We start from the raw sequence: 15758 nt of genomic DNA, 5'->3' as shown, positions 1-15758 counted from the left end.
GGTAGTAAAAGCTATATGAAAGCTTTTGATGTGTTAAGAAAAACAAATTGATTGAAAATTTGAAATTTTAAAATCCGTTACAGGGGCTGCCCACCTGCTGCTAATGGCAATAGTTTGGCAGCCCTGGCTCTCTTTTTGTTTGTATTGGTCACTGGCCGGTTCAAATAACAGCGCTTTGTTTTGCGAAAATCATAAATAATTGCACATCATGGCTCATCAGGAGAAAATAGCTGAATTTAAGAACTGGGCCACCAGTCTGGGATGCCCGCCCTCTGCCCTGCCCACTGATGAAGCGCTGCGAAGGTACGTCATGATGAAAATACAAAAAAACCCGATTTCTAATGGCAAAATTTGGCATTTCTTGAAAGGATCCTAAAAACCGGCTCCAGTTTGCTACTGAACCAGCTGCAATCCCGCATCCAGCCGGTGGAGTATGTACGCGAGGTGCGCGAGAACCTACTGATTGCCCAAGTGGCCCGCCACAAGGACAAAATAGTGACGCTGGCTTCCCGAAGTTTTCTGCCTCCAGAGCTGCAGCGATACCAAAAAATCCAGGAGCTGAAGAAGGAAGAGGAGAAGGCGGATCTACAGCTGGTCGAGGCCAGAAAGGAGTTCCAGAAACTATCCGCCAGCATCAAGACCAAGAGTACGTAAAACTACCCAACCACTACCAACCTAGAAATGCCAATATCTTATATTGATCCTCATAATCCCCTATAGACATTCAAACAATCAAAGCCGAGAACCGCAAGCAATTGCTCGAAGCTAAATGCAATATCCTGGAACTCAAGCTGGAGTCGCTGAACAAGGACTACGAGCAGGAAAAGAAGAACAAGGCCCAGATCCTGGCCACTACGCCCGTAAAGCTGAGTGCCAAGAATGCCAGCGAGGTGCAGGCCACTCGAGCCGTGGAGCAGGCACTCAAGCAGCTGGAGACATTCTACGGGATGTGCGATGAGGGAAATGCGGTACACAGCCTGGCGGAGGCCAAGCAGCGCCTGTGGGATGACATGCGGGCCACTTTTGCCGACACACCCAATGCCCTGCTCCTGAACGTCATCGTAAAGATCAAGGAGGAGCAGCTGCAGCACATAATGCATTTGAATCAGACCAGAGGCACATGCACCATGGCCAAGACACCGCTAAACAACTACGAGGTAAAGTTGCTAAAGACCAAGGCCGATATGCTGGGCCTCGCTTCCAAATTCTTTACGGCCCAAAGGGAGTTGGAACAGAAGGAGGAACGCTTTTGCAAGGAGTACAGCCTCTTTGTGGACAAGCTGCAAACGAAGGTATACAGCATCAATGGCATCAGCTTGGGCGATGAGGAGTACGCCGATGAACTAATCAGCGACTATCTGGTGCAGTACAACATGCGAAATTTCAATCGCGCTCAGAACGAATTCCTGCGCGAGCAGATCGAGCAACTGCGTCTGGAGCTGGATGCGAGCGCCAAGCAGCTGGAGAACCACGACCTTAAGCTGGGCTCTGTCAAGCAGGTGTATGGCGACGTCAATGCCAGTATCAATCGCATCCAACAGGACATGGTGCAGCTGTCGCAGATCAAGGAGAAGATCCTCTATTCGCGCAACATGATGAAGAATCTGCTGGACGACATGCAGGCGGCCGCCCAGAAGCAGAATGCCAATTCGCAGCTGATGAGCACCAAGCTAAAGGTCAGCAACATGTCCATCCTGGGAGCGGAGAGCTTTTGCCTGGCCAATGATAGTGTGCTTTCCAGCACCAAGGTGGATTTCGATGGCAATTGCAGCACCATGAACTCCTCGATGCGTCGCAGCTTTGACAACAAAACAATGATGCCTGGGGGTGCAAGTACCACCACTATGGTTGCCGCATCCGCAGCCACTGTGCCCTCGCACTTGCTGGAAGTCAATACCTTTGTGGACATACCTCTGGAGAAGTTTAGCTGCATGCCACGCGCCAGGTAAATACCTCACATACAGTGGCGGTCAAAATAATGATAGTTTTTCAGCTTATGGGAATGGAAATCATCAAAAACTTGGAAGCAACTTTTGAGAATTATGTTTTATATTCTTAAGAAGTTAATACTTATAACTAAATGGGTCAATTATAAAAATTCACATTTATCATAGGTTTAACAATTTAAAAAATTTTTAATTTTTGAAAAAAAATTGTTTATTTAGGTGTTATAAATTCGTTTAATACAGTATATTGAAAAGGAAAACAATATCAAAGGTTTTTTAAACCTAATTTTGTTTATTAAAAGGTAAACATTAAGATAAAAATGTCCTTTAAAGCAAAGGTTTGTTTTTGAGCAGTTACCATTTTCCCAATAGTTTCATTTTGACCGCAGCAGTATGTACATTCCCATATTTTTAATTAACCAAGAATATGTCATTTTTTCTGACAGTTCCTTTCTGCTGTCGGCCAATCCGCTCATCGTCGAGGCCCAAGAGCTGGCCTCCACCGTTCAATTGGCGCCGGGCTATTTGCTAACTCCCTTCGGCGCTCTGCAGGAAGTCCGCAAACGCATTTTGTGGGCGTCGGCAATTGCCGCACACACGTCTGACTTGAAATTGAATTTGCAGCCGTTAATTGGTAAGCTCAACTCAGACATTTTGTCTCATATCCGGTTGAGTGTGAAAAACAAATCCCTCCTGTCTCCCCAGTTGATCCGCACGATTTGAGGCTTAGGGCGAGTCGTCAGCACGAGGAAATTGACCATTTGCTGGACAACCTGATGGCCATTGGAGTGAAGACACAGTTGCAACTGGAAAAGGCCGAGCGCATCTACCACTTCCTGCTCGAAAATCCGTTGCGTCGCTATGTTCCCCCTGGAAAGCGATATAACAATGGAAGTTTCGCGGACTACGAGTCCGAGTTCAATCTCTACTATCGCATGGCCACCAATGGTGGAGGTTCGGTCAACTATACCAGTGGAAAACATCCCGAGAGTCGCGTTTAGTCTGTTACTAATTTTATAGATACTTTATCGTTCTCATTTACACATATTTGAAACTAAATGAATTTCTTGTTAAAAACTAAAAAGTATTGTTTTTTAATATTTTTATTAATTTTTTTGCTTTGTTTATTTTAGTTTTGTGTTTTGTCGTTTTTTATTACAAAGTCGAAATTTATTTTACTCACACCCACACAAAAATTTGGGTAAAAATTTCTCATTGCGCTTAAGAGCTAATAATGTACACAACTTTTGTTGTATTATTATTCGAAAATGGATTTTGCCTCGACTATGGGTTAAGTTTTATTTTAGGGGATAGTGTTCGAGTTGTCAGATTTGCGTAACGAAAATACTTTATTATTTATTAAATAAAAATAAAATATTCTCTTATTTGTAGAAGCAAAATCGGAATGTTGTGATGTATCTTGCTTAGATTAAAATATTTAAAACATATACAGTGCCAGATCAGAAAGCAAAACGGACGGGATCGAGGTGAAATGCATCGTTTGCGGCTGGTTTGGATTCGAATTTTGCTGCATCGTTGGCCCTTCACTTAGCCTACTTAACTTAAGACATAATATTGGACGTACGAAAATAGAGCTGCACTAAACGGGAACGAGAGAAGAGGCTACCAAAGAAAATGAGACTGGGAACTGGAATCATCATTTGAGACATCTATTGCGCGGGCTATGCGATGTGTTGTTTTTCGATATATCTATTTTATATATGTTTATGCATTCGAGGGCAGAGTGATGGTTATTTGGACTTGGAGGAGCGCTTGGAGTCAGTTGGCTTATCTGGCGAAGAGCAGCGCCGCCAGGATGCCCACCAGGGCGAACGAGGTGGCGGCCACATCCTCGGCCCCGGCGAAGTACGCCTGTCCGCAGGCGGGCGGGCACACGGGGATGATCGTCTCGAAGAGATTGACGCGCGCCTCCGCCTCGCCAAAGCGATTGGTGGCCTTGCACACATAATCTCCGTACTGGCGCTTCTCGATGGTGATCACGCGGAGCGTCGAGTCGGTGTACTCGTCGGCTGTGGCGAAGTGCGAGATGCTGTAGTGCTGGTTGTTGGCCAGCTGGATGTCGTCCTTGGTCCACACGATGGCCGGCGGCGGATAGGCCTCGATGTGGCACTCCAGGTCCATGTCGTACTGCAGGGCCTGGCCCAATCGCGGGCGGGGCACGGTGATCACCGGGGCGAACTCCACCTCCACGTTGATGTTGCGCCGGTCGCCCTTGCTCACGCCGTTGTCGGCCACGCAGTAGTAGGTGCCGCGATCTTCCTTCTTCACCGACTTGATGCGCAGGGTGTTGCCCACGTAGGTAGCGCTATCTGGAATAGGGAGATGGATAGTACGTATTAGTCACCTGTGTTTTTGATTTACTTAGAATGTATTTATAGTTCATAAAATAAATAAATAAATAATAATAAAATGTATGTAGTTCAAAAAATTGATCTATATTTTTGAATATTATTTCTTTTGTTGTAGTAGGGCTATTTCAAGTAAACAATAGTATTATAGAAACCAATGGCTTTCACAGTACATTAAAACTCACAAGGCAATCAGAAATATAATATCTAACACACTTATACGCAAATCAAAAACTTGTAGTTCCTTTCAAAACTATAATACTTTATATAAACATAGACAATTGGTTTTCGAGTGTGGTGCAACCATTTCCATTATGGGCTTAATCTTATCCGCTGTTTAAGCGATGCGCGTTCGAGTGCGAAAACATCCACTAGCCATTAATGGAGCAGCTCTAAACGCTCTCGGGTGGCAATGGCAATCTATTGTGTTTGTGCAGCGGGAACAGAGTCAAAAATCCGATTTTAATGAGCCAACCCGGGGCACATCCGTTGGCACTTGCGGGTGACCTTTTCCAGTAGTGTCCACGCTCCGCAGAAGGCGCCCAGAGAAACAGGGAAACAATGGCAGCGTTAATGACCTCTAACAAGTAAAGCATTTTGTTTGGCCCTCTGCTCGTTTGCGTTTGCGTTTGCGTTGCCAACTAATTTTGAAAAACGGAGTACGCCTGCACTTAGCCATGAGTGCACGGAAGGAATGGGATTGGGATTGGGATTGGGTATGAGCTGAGCAACTGAAGCGTGAACCTGAATGGGAATAGGAATTGCACTACGAATGCCGAATGCGAAATGCAAAAGGTGCTCCGGGTTCATAACCGGAAGTTGGTTGGCTCAGCTCGTCGGGGGAAAAGAGGGCGGAATAGGTGGTGTACGAGTGCAATGAGCCTAGGGATCTGCTCCCTCGTCCACACACAGATACTACTACTACCCGCTTATGTGTGCGTGTCTGTGGCTGCTCTTCAAACATTTGCCAAAACAATTCAGGCTCAAACAATTGACACAAAGTACATGATGCAAAAGTGCACTGGCAAAACGATGTTGCCCTTGTTTTTGTAAACGTTATCTCAAACACTTAAAAATAGTAAATAAACCAAGGACCGTAATCTTTATAAGCGAAAAAACCAAATCGAAACAAATGATTATTTACAGTTTATGGGCAAATACGTAACTCCGTTTTTGAAATGGTTTTTATAAAGAACGCAACTATTTTGTATTAAATGTGTGTATAAGTGCTTTGTGGTTCAACCAACAAGTACACTATTTAATCTTGTAATAATTCCTTTTAAACTTATTCATGTTAAATCGTAATAGACACCATAATCAAAGTGTTTAAAATAATGTAAGATTGTTAGATGTAAAGTGGTTAACAAATAAAACCCAAGCTAAACTAAGCTTTGTAACACGATTGAAGTTTTTTTCTCTGTGTTCAATAAAGAGTTGAGCTGCAAGGAGCCGTAAAAACATCAGGAGCATTGACCAAAGCTCTGGAATGCCATGAAAATATGTTTTATGCGAATTGCACATAAATGCGGGCCACAAGCCAAAGGGGGGGAAATTCGAGTGCGGCTTGTGTCTGCTCAACTGAAACATTTCAAATTAATTGCGCCTGGGAATCGAAGTAACACATTTCATTAAAATTGGATTGACAGCCCATCCCCCTTCGCCCTAAAACAGAGCAATCGTGATGGCAATGGGTTAAGGCGGTGGCCCAACAACTGCATCGGTTGACGAGCTAAAATGGCATCGTGATGCGGGCATCTGAGAAAACAACGCAGCAAACTCATTTCAATATTAGAAAAGCACACAATGAACAGAAATATGCTGTAGGCAAGCACGCTTCCCGATATATGGATATATATTTCAAAGCAGACTTTTTGAGTGGGAGAGAGCAGGCGAGGGCTTTGTTTAATTAGTCCAATGGAAAATGATTCGCTTTGGATTATAGTGTCATGAGTAAAAGACATTTGTGTTTGTATAATTAGGAAAGAACCCAAAGTTACAGACTTAAAAGAAAATTTTTTGTTTTTCAGACTCTCTTCTTGAACAATATTTTACTAAAACATATTATTTTTAGGAGGTTTGATGTTAGCAAACCAGTTTACAAGCTAGCAAAACAAGCAATGATCATTTTATATAATGTCATAATCTATGTTTTAGAATATTTGAAATATTTGAAAATAATAATTTTTTCAGTGCAACTGCAAATTATATGCGGTAAACAACTACTCTTTTTCATTATTATTCGCACAATAAAACCCACAAAATCTTCTCAGGTCATAAAAGACAGCATTAATAAAGATGCAAGTAGTTAAAGTTAACTACTCTCTGCCCTGCAAGTAAAATCAGTTGCGTTTGTAATTTACAAGCGTTCACTGTGCCTATTCAGAGAGTCGGCGCCCAAAACAGGTTCTTTCTCTACATCTAGCCCAGAAGTCATCTCAGTTTCTGTTTTTGTTGTCCTCTACCTTGTGCAGTCAGCTCTGTTTTTAGCAGCATGACTTCAGTCCTTTATATTTGTAGTACATGCCAGATAACCCTAGATCGAATGCAGTCTGTAAATGCAATTATGCATTTATAGTTCACAGGCTACCCACTCGAAATACGAAATGGGTAAGCCCAACATAGTGTTAAATGTTACTACTACTTTTTATTTCTTTTTTGATGGACTACTGCGCATTCACTGAGCTGTGAAATGATATGCAAGTCAGGTACAAAGAGAGCCCAGGAATTTCAGAACTTCAAACGTTCCCAAACATTTGTCGCCTGTAAAACGATTTACCGTTAGCATGTAAGAACTGAAAAAAAACTCTTTATGTTCTGCGTGGAGGTCGCGCATGTGCGTAATTGGGGCGTGCCAGAAAGTGGCAATATTTAATTGTTAATTAGTTATGCGACACAAACAAAGAAGTAGTAGCTCTCTACAAAGAGAAAAGAACGAATACAGCTGCCAGTTTCTTGAATGCAAGATATTTCTCATACTCTCTTAGTAATTAATGCAGAATGAATACCATGAATTAACTCCAGATCCAATGCTTGCGACACTTTCGAGGGTTCAAATTCATGAACTAGAGCAGAAAGTCAATGAAACAGAACACCCTTAATGGTAGATGAATGGCTTGTGTCAGTGAATTTGAGATATTCAAGAGTTCATAAATCGAAAACATTGTAATGGCGTTGAATTACGAAAACCAGACTCATATATCACTCGCAAACGAGCTCAAGGCAATGGTTGGCTTAGGGTTTTCTATATACCTTTTCTTCGATCCATGATCCATTTGCTATTTGAACCTTATGTTTTTCCCTCTGTTTGCTATTCCCCCAAGACCTTTTTCAATAACTAACCAATACGGATTGACAAATTAAGAGTAAATTTCAGTTCAATCAAACTAATGAGAGAGGCTACAATGAAAATCCCGCATTTCAAAGACCCAAGGAATATACAACGGAAATAGCTCTCAACTCCATATCATGCCAGCAAAACAAGAACATCCATCACACAGAATGGTGTGGAGTAATTTCAGTTACTAATGAGAGAATTAAAAACACTTTGCAACGGGCGGGATGATGATGGTGCGTCCATCTCTGACTCGGCAATCTCTGACAACTAATGAAAGGAAAACAGAAACTCAGAGATTCAGAGACTCAGAAAGAGAAGATGAAAACTCAAAAGGTAATGAAAACTCCGACATGGCAGGCGGGCGGGTCCACATTTGTTTTAGGCCCTTCCTTCAGGGGAACCTGTCTGGAACTCTGGCTCTGTCTCCGCCTGCCATCAGGCGAAATGAAAACAACACCCCTTGTGCTCCGATCCCGGATCTCCGTCCGTCCCATGGGCAAACAACCAGAGATAAATTGTCAGTTAAAGGCAACGAAAACAGAGCCAAAGAAAAGAAAAGTTGTGCAATGGCAGAGGTGAGAATTCTTTTTCTGTGGATAATGGTTGGGGTAAGGTGAGAAGTGCAGGTAGGTAGGGACAGTGGGTAGGGATGGCCTGAAAGGATGCACAACTCCTTTGTACCGCTGCAGAGGAAACGGAAAATGGAAAATGCTGGGAAAAAAGCGCACAGGTGTAGTGTATGTGTATGCGTATGACTTTTATGACCCGCTAAGATCTAAATGTCGGGTCTAGGTCTAGGCGCTTGGATGACTTTTAGCGTCGCGTCAACTGCGCGCTCGCTTGGAAAATTTGTTACGAATTGGTGGAAAGGGTTGCTTGGTTGCTCTGCTACCGTTTCTAATGTTTCATAAACTACTTAAAGCGACAAACGCCGTCGACCGCCATTTTGTGAGGTGGCAAAACAACCACCCAAAGGACAGAACGCGTCCACCTCGGGGAAATGGAAATTGACTGGCATGCAAAAAGTATCCGCACCAATCACAAGGCCAGACGAATTTTTTGCCCTCCGTCGGGCGGGAAAACGTGTGACGAACAACGACAACAACAGCAACAACAACAACAACAACAACTAACCGAAATAACATTGATGCAAGCCCAGCGCTTTCCCTTTCCCATAAAGTCTAGGCCTGCGGCCATATTTGTTTTTTCCCCATTCAATTTCCTGCAATTTGGCCAGCAACTCTGGCGGGAAGTCTTCCGGGCGAACTAAGGAAAATGCAGGAAAAGCCTCTTTACGGGCTGCTCTTCAAATGTCAACTGTTCTATGAACCGAACGTTGCCATGTGGAAATTATGAATGTAAATGCGGCACGTCAACAATGTGTGACTCATCATAATTTAAAACACGGACTGGCAAAGGCAGAGGCAGAGGCAAAGGCAACGGCAATGGCAAAAGCCAAATGCCGAAGCGGGTGCGCTTTTAATGACGCTCCGCATTACTTGCGCCCGATGCACACATCCAGACTAAAATGAAAAACCAAGAGAGAACCCAACCCAACCCAACCTAACATATCATAGCTCCAGGGCATGTCACAGATGGGTCATGTCTCTCGTTCCTCGCACGTATCCATCCATCCAATGTGTTCCACCCGTTTGGGTTGGCAAAAATCCAATTAAAAAAGTGCACACAGTGTTTTGATTCTAACAAGATTTTCACATTTTTTGGGGTAACGCTTGGGTATCAATGGATGCTTAATTAAATTGTTTTTGATTGTGATGTATATTGGTAATGGTTTTACCGAGTCAGCAATTTTCAACGTTATTACAGGCAAAAACATGCTTTAGTCATGCTGGTTATCCTGCTTTTGAAAAATGCTTATTCTTGATAATTGTTGAACTATATAATATTCTTAGGCAAATGTTCCAAAAAACTACTACTGCCGAACTAGTAAAGACTCTGTATAAGTTTAAGTTAACCCTTACACTCTTGCATAAATATTGTTCCATTCCTAGCAAAATGAAGGGCTCATTCTTGGCCTACAAGTGAAGTGGTTTGAGTTGATTAAACCCACGAAGAGCGTTAACATGCTGCTTGCCCCGCCCCCTGCCAGCAGCGCCTTCCATTGATTGCCCAAGAACACCTGGTAAATGCGACACCAGAGGCTGGCTGCAGTTTCCTCCAACCCACTGCACTCTTATGGAAAAATTGCATGCCTCTGCAAATTTGTCGCCTCTTCCTGTTTTGTCACCCAAACTCATCAAGGAACATCAACATGGGGCGAGGGCTTCTGGCTTCTGGCTCTGCCTGATGTTGCTGTAACCGCTGCACATACATATCGAGCATATAACAAGCTCTTGAGACATGTGAATGCACCCACTTTGGTGGGCCTTCGCCTTGAAACCGCACAGTACAAAGTGACATGGATCCACCCTCCGGACAGCAGAAACCTCCCATCTCCCACCACCCACAATCACCCACCGAACCACTGAACCACCGACAGACAAAGCCACAGACGCTGTGCTGTTGACTTTTCAAAAGTGATTTTCTTCCTCGAGTAGTACATTATAGCTGGCCGAGAGTTATGCCGCCGCCTGGCATGCTATTTATTGGATTACACTCCACTCCATTCCACTTCTCCGCGCAAAAGGAAACAAACTCAATTGCAGACGAGTGCAGACTGTACTTGCTCCGGCTGGCAATCATAAATCAAGGAATTGTAAAGAAAACTATTAAAATAGCAATTATGCCAAAAAAAGAACTGGATAAGCGAGCGAAAGAAGGCTGACCGACGTAAATCCCTTGTGAGCCGAGTGCCTAAATAAATATTGGCCAAGTCCCAGCTCAAACAATGAGATTGAGGATTGGGTTGGGTTTGGTTTTGGGGGGGTTGGAAAAGCCGCGTGGCCTTTGTGTGAGAATGTGAGTGTGATAAGGATTAAAAAGCCGGTCTGAAGGTGAAACATGCAGCTAAGAGTGCTAAACAAATAAGGGAATTGCCACACCAAAAATGTATGCAAAGTGAAAGGGATTTTCTACACAGGGGAAAAAACGGACTCACATGATAAAGCATCTACTTAAAAAGCTTGATGTTACTTAGAAAAAAATATATATGAATTATTCTGATGGGAATAGCTTGTCCTTTGAAAAACCAATAACTTTTATTTCCATAAACAAATACTTCAGTTTATTAGCCCTGCTTCCATGGCAGCTATTAAATATGCTTTTAATTGATAAATAAATGTTTAACTACTATCCATCTGTGATAAAACCATAAAAAAAGGAAGGCATATGCTTTATTCCCTAATGAACTGGCGGAAACTGGGACGATTTAGTCGACCATTTCAGCTATTAACTAACCAGTTATTACTTCAAGCTGACTAACTACCACAAAGGGCTCACTCTCTGCTGGTTCTCTGCATTTTGTTGGCTGACTGAAAGCAGCCAGTTGGCCCCATGTTGACCAAGTGGTCGTTGCCCCAGCAACCAACATTTACAAACAGGTTTCCCTCAACGCTTTTTGTACGTCATCGGCGTTTATCGTTCCCGTTCTCGTTTTGCCTTTGCCTCTGACTCTGCCTCTGCCTCTACTCTGACTTTGCAACAGCCAACTGAGGCGGCCATAAACAATGCATCCCACGGCATAACAGGAAGAGGAAATGGCAGCAGCAGGAGAAATAAAAACATAACCACCATCAAAGGATTCGCCTCACTCCTCTTCTAATTGCGAGTGTGCCAAACCTAATTGCTTGCAAATATTTTAAAACTCAAAAAACCCAGCAGCTGCTGCCCTTTGGCATCTGAAGAATTTCATTATATATATTTTATTTTCATTATGCATCAAAAAATCCGGGGGGGAAACTAATTTCGTGTGCACGGCCCGTTGAAATCTCGAGTTGAGCATCAATTGCGCATCGAAATGTTTAAGCGTAAATATTATTACCATTAAGATTTGCACCCTTGCACTGGCGTTTGATGGCGAAATTGGAATACTTGATCATGCTCACTTGAGTCTAATTCGCAATTTGCTAGCAAACACAATTTGCATGAAAGTTAATCAAGAGTTTAGCCGAGGGAGAGTGGATTGTGATGGCAGCTTCGCAGTTACAAACTGAGTGCAGACACCCCAAAGTGATCTGTGCAAGATTCGAGGCAGAACTCGTGTACTCTCCTCACATACTATAATTGAACAATTAAAGTTAATTTACCATGTACCAATGATCCCTACTCGATCCCTCGAACAGATAAGTATCTGAAAGATGCTTCCGGCTTGCCAACAATAAACCAAAATGTCGACAGCTGTCAGCATTTGAAAATTCAGCAAAAATGGAATTTTTTTTTTTTTTTAGCTTCCTTTGCAAAAAGAGTCTGTTCGCTTATTTATTCGCTGGGCCAAGGTGAGGTTTATTATGGCAACGGATTTTGCTGAGGGCAGCACATATCCAGGTGCCAGGTGCAAACACTGCACATGTCTGTGTTTACTCAATGGCAATGGCTATCTTCTACCAACTTTGTTTGGCCGTTCAATATAAAAAAGAAACAAAAAAACGAGAACCAATCGATTTGCATGGCAACGCACAAATTGGCATGGACTATGGACGCTCAACACCCTGAAAACAGAAAACAGAAAACCGGTGAGAGCTGATGAGCTGGCGAACGGAAACGGTTGATTAGGGGTTCCACACTTGGTCTTGGTCTTTGGGCGGGACAACGGGACGACAGGGTTTTAGGGTTAGGATCAGGGGTTGTTTAGATCGAGGGGCAAGGGCGAACCGCTCGCGGCTTGTTTGTTTGCATCTCTTACATTGTACTCGCCCCAGGAACCAACTGCCTTTGTTTGGGTTACCTTTTTAGCTTGTAATTTATATATATTTTGTATACTTCGATTGTATTTTGCCGCTTATCAAAATAAGAATTATGTTGAGGAAGAGGAAGGGGAAGAGGAAGGGCAAGGGGTTTTGGTTCAGGGGTGTGGGCCTGGGAGTTTTTCAGGGGGCGCAGCCCATTTGGCATGCTCTCAGGATCCCTTTGTTTGCGTATGTTTGCTGTTCACTCGTTCCCTTGCTATGTTTCATTTTTGTATTTCTCATTTTTTAACCATCCCACCCAAAAGCCCAGACCGTGTCTGATGTGTAAGGAACAAGGAACAGCCCTCTGCCGCGTTTTTGCACGGGTTGTTTACGCCCGTAGTCGCAGGCCCAAACCCGGAGACCATCAAACGGTCCGTGGAACGTTTTCAAGTTGCGGAAGCAATTGCGCGTGCTGAAGTTGTCGAATGCCTCAGAAACTCGAATGGGAATGGAAATGTGAAACGTGAAATGCGGCACAAAGGCGGCAAGGAGCAGTCCTCGTCGTCAGTGCATGTACGCCCCCTTTTTCCGGGTATACTATACGTATACCTATGGCAAAACCCCCTTGGCAACCTCCCGCAACATTTGACTCGGCTCGTTGGCGCATTTCAAAGCACTGGACGAACATTTTTGTTTGCTCAAGCGCTTTAAATTAGAGCGTGGAAAAGTGTGAAACTTCTGGCAAATACTGGACCTCAAACCCATATGCCCTTCTGGTTTATGGCGAAAAAAAGTGAAGCCTTTTCTGGATTTCCATGGAGCGTATCCAAATCGCTGCGTTGAGTTTTTATAGCTTCTCGTAGGGCACGCCTGGTTTTTGACCAAAGAAGGCTCACTCAATGTCGTGGCCATTAAAGATTGCACAAGCAAGCTCACAGATACAAAGCCCCGAGAATTCAGATAGCTATGAAATACATTTTGGCCTGGCAGGGTGTGTCCGCGAGTCGATTCTAGGTAATAAGTAACTATCGGATTAGTTACACTAATTGCTTTTCGGCTGCCGCTCAAATGACGCTGCAATCTTGTTAAAGGAAACCATTATGACCGCCCGAGGGTCAGAGTTCAGGTAAAGATAGAGATCGGCAAAGAACAGCAGCACCTGTACGGGATTAACCTTGTGAGAAGGTTCTATTGTACCATCTACCTGGGCACTATTTAATTTTATTGTTTTATTAGCTTTTTCTCTCTTTTCAAGAAATTCTGGAAGTGAAAAGAAACGAAAAAAATTTGTATACATCATTTGCACTTGTCCGACCTGGAGTTTCCCAAGAAAATTGTAATTCTTAAAGGTGAAAGAAAACGTTATTTTCCTGCTCAATTTGTACAAATTATTCAACTCGAGAAGCAAATAAAATGGTGATAACATTTGCACTCTTATAATCAACATTTTTACAGATTAGTGAAAGATTTCGTTGAAATCTTTCGGGCATAGAACAAATGTATATTTTCCAAATAATCAAATTGACCTTTAAGTTTTATATATAGCAATTTGTTCAATTAACAAAAAAACAAAAGATTAAAACTGTTTCGTAATCGGCAGTTTATTTAAAAAAAGCAATCTTGCGTTGCAAAACATAGTTAAGGGAAGGTATAATAGTAAATACTGCCGGAGTCATACATATATAAAAATAAAGCATTCAAAAAGCAATATTCTCTTTTAAAACTAGACGAATTCTTGAGTTGTAGAAACTTGCGAAAATGTATTTATTAGTTTTTCTATTATTATTTATTTAGACCCTTTTTTCAAGTCTTGTTAAAGGGAAAAGAGCAAACAAAGGGATACATTGCAACCCTACTCCAAAGAAGGTGAAAAGAGCTATCAAAAGAGTAAAAACCAATCTTGTGTTGCGAAACTTAGCCCTCGAACAGGTTGTGGGGGAGGCAAGCTAGCTAGCCCGCTCGTTTAGTAGCACAACAAGCGGAGTAAACAAAATAAAGGTGACGCCTGAGTGAGTCACGGTCACTCACACTTGGAGCCCGTTTGAAAATATTCAGTTAAAAGCTAAAGAAAAAGCGGGACGGACAGAGAGACGGGCCCAAAGAGCGGGAGCGGAGAGTCGAGAGAGAGAGCCAGAGAACAGCGCCCAAACTAGCGAATGCTAACTTACCCACCGTAAACCAAGTTAACAACTTACACATAACTAAAAAAAAAAAAAAAAAAAACGCATAAAACTAGCGAAACTTACCCGTTGGCAGAATGGCATTGTTCTCGCGCCGCCAGGTGATTGTGGGAGTGGGGTAGCCACTGGCGTAGCATTCCATTTGGACCTCGCTGCCCTCGCTGGCCACCACCGATTGCGTGGAGTTGTCGGAGATGACCGGAGGTCGCCGCACGGACAACTTCACATTGGCACTGACTTTGTGGACAACCGAGATGACGACCTGGCAGGTGTAGGTGCCCGCATCGGTCTCCTGGATGTCCTTAATCTGCAGCTTGTAGGTGGAAGAGTTCGGGTCGTAGCGCAGCGAGAAGCGCGAGTCCTTGATGACCAGCGTGGAGCCAGTGGACAGGAAGACGGGATCGCTGTCCGTCTTCAGGAACAGCACGTTGTACTCTTTGGCATACTGAACGGAGCAATCGAACTCCACGGTTCCGCCAATATCCTTAATCTGCTCCTGCGTGATGTAGGATATGGTCGGTGTTCGCTGGGCCCTCGTCTGGTGGATGATAAGGACCAGGAGCAGGCTGCTCCACACGTAGTTCAAGATACTCAAGCGCCTCATCTTACAAATTGACTCTTTTTTTAGCACCACACCCTGGAAGCGCGCGATATATCTTTCTATCTTGATCTTTTCTCAAGAGAATTGAGAGCGCCGAAAATGGAAGAGAAGACACACCTATCGCCGTTTCTTTCTGTTGCGCGGCGAGCGCGGATGCTGACAACACAGACTCAACGACACCTGTCTTCTCGCTCTAAGCTGGTTTCAGACTTGCTCTCTCTCGATCAGTCACGAGTTTTACGGCCAAGACGGGAAAGCGCGTTAGAGAGTAAACCGCACAGTTCGAAAGTCGCGATACGAATGAATCCAGGCTTTGAAAAGTGCGCCCTCAAGAGCGCAAGATGAGCATTCAATATGTGCCTAAATAAGGCAGAACGGCGAGTCGGTCTATCGGTGAGGAACTTTACTAAGCAGTGGCACAAACCATGTAGCAGTGTAAGGAACCAAAGAACAGGTGGCAGTACTAATCAAATGACGAATGGCATCCTTGAATTAATTTGAATGTTGATTAATTTCAATTTGTAACAATCGAATTTATAAA

At 43.4% G+C, this 15758-nt stretch overlaps 2 protein-coding genes across 2 annotated transcripts; one reads left to right on the top strand and one right to left on the bottom strand.

Annotated features, from left to right (window-relative positions):
- Positions 1-118: 118 nt before the first annotated feature.
- LOC108144628 (augmin complex subunit dgt5) lies at positions 119-2947 on the top strand. The gene is made up of 5 exons (XM_017269659.2): positions 119-303; positions 369-646; positions 721-1945; positions 2393-2580; positions 2652-2947. The coding sequence occupies exons 1-5, from the start codon at positions 209-211 to the stop codon at positions 2945-2947; spliced, it is 2082 nt and encodes a 693-aa protein (XP_017125148.1). The 5' UTR covers positions 119-208.
- Positions 2948-2955: 8 nt separating this feature from the next.
- LOC108144629 (lachesin) lies at positions 2956-15527 on the bottom strand. Its single transcript, XM_017269660.2, has 2 exons — positions 14683-15527; positions 2956-4276 (listed from the first exon to the last, which is right to left on the bottom strand). The coding sequence occupies exons 1-2, from the start codon at positions 15218-15220 to the stop codon at positions 3735-3737; spliced, it is 1080 nt and encodes a 359-aa protein (XP_017125149.1). The 5' UTR covers positions 15221-15527; the 3' UTR covers positions 2956-3734.
- Positions 15528-15758: the final 231 nt, after the last annotated feature.

This window comes from Drosophila elegans, unplaced genomic scaffold, assembly GCF_018152505.1.
Source record: "Drosophila elegans isolate 14027-0461.03 unplaced genomic scaffold, ASM1815250v1 contig_183, whole genome shotgun sequence".
NCBI classification, from domain to species: Eukaryota; Metazoa; Arthropoda; class Insecta; order Diptera; family Drosophilidae; genus Drosophila; species Drosophila elegans.
The sequence above is the reverse complement of the archived record's forward strand: the minus strand, read 5'-3'. Positions and strand labels throughout refer to the sequence as shown.

Coding starts and splice junctions, on each gene's coding strand:
- LOC108144629 (XM_017269660.2), bottom strand. CDS start 15,220: ATGAGGCGCTTGAGTATCTTGAACTACGTGTGGAGCAGCCTGCTCCTG. Junction 4,277..14,682: donor CAATGCCATTCTGCCAACGG/GTAAGTTTCGCT, acceptor TCCCTATTCCAG/ATAGCGCTACCTACGTGGGC.
- LOC108144628 (XM_017269659.2), top strand. CDS start 209: ATGGCTCATCAGGAGAAAATAGCTGAATTTAAGAACTGGGCCACCAGT. Junction 304..368: donor ACTGATGAAGCGCTGCGAAG/GTACGTCATGAT, acceptor ATTTCTTGAAAG/GATCCTAAAAACCGGCTCCA. Junction 1,946..2,392: donor AGCTGCATGCCACGCGCCAG/GTAAATACCTCA, acceptor TTTTTCTGACAG/TTCCTTTCTGCTGTCGGCCA.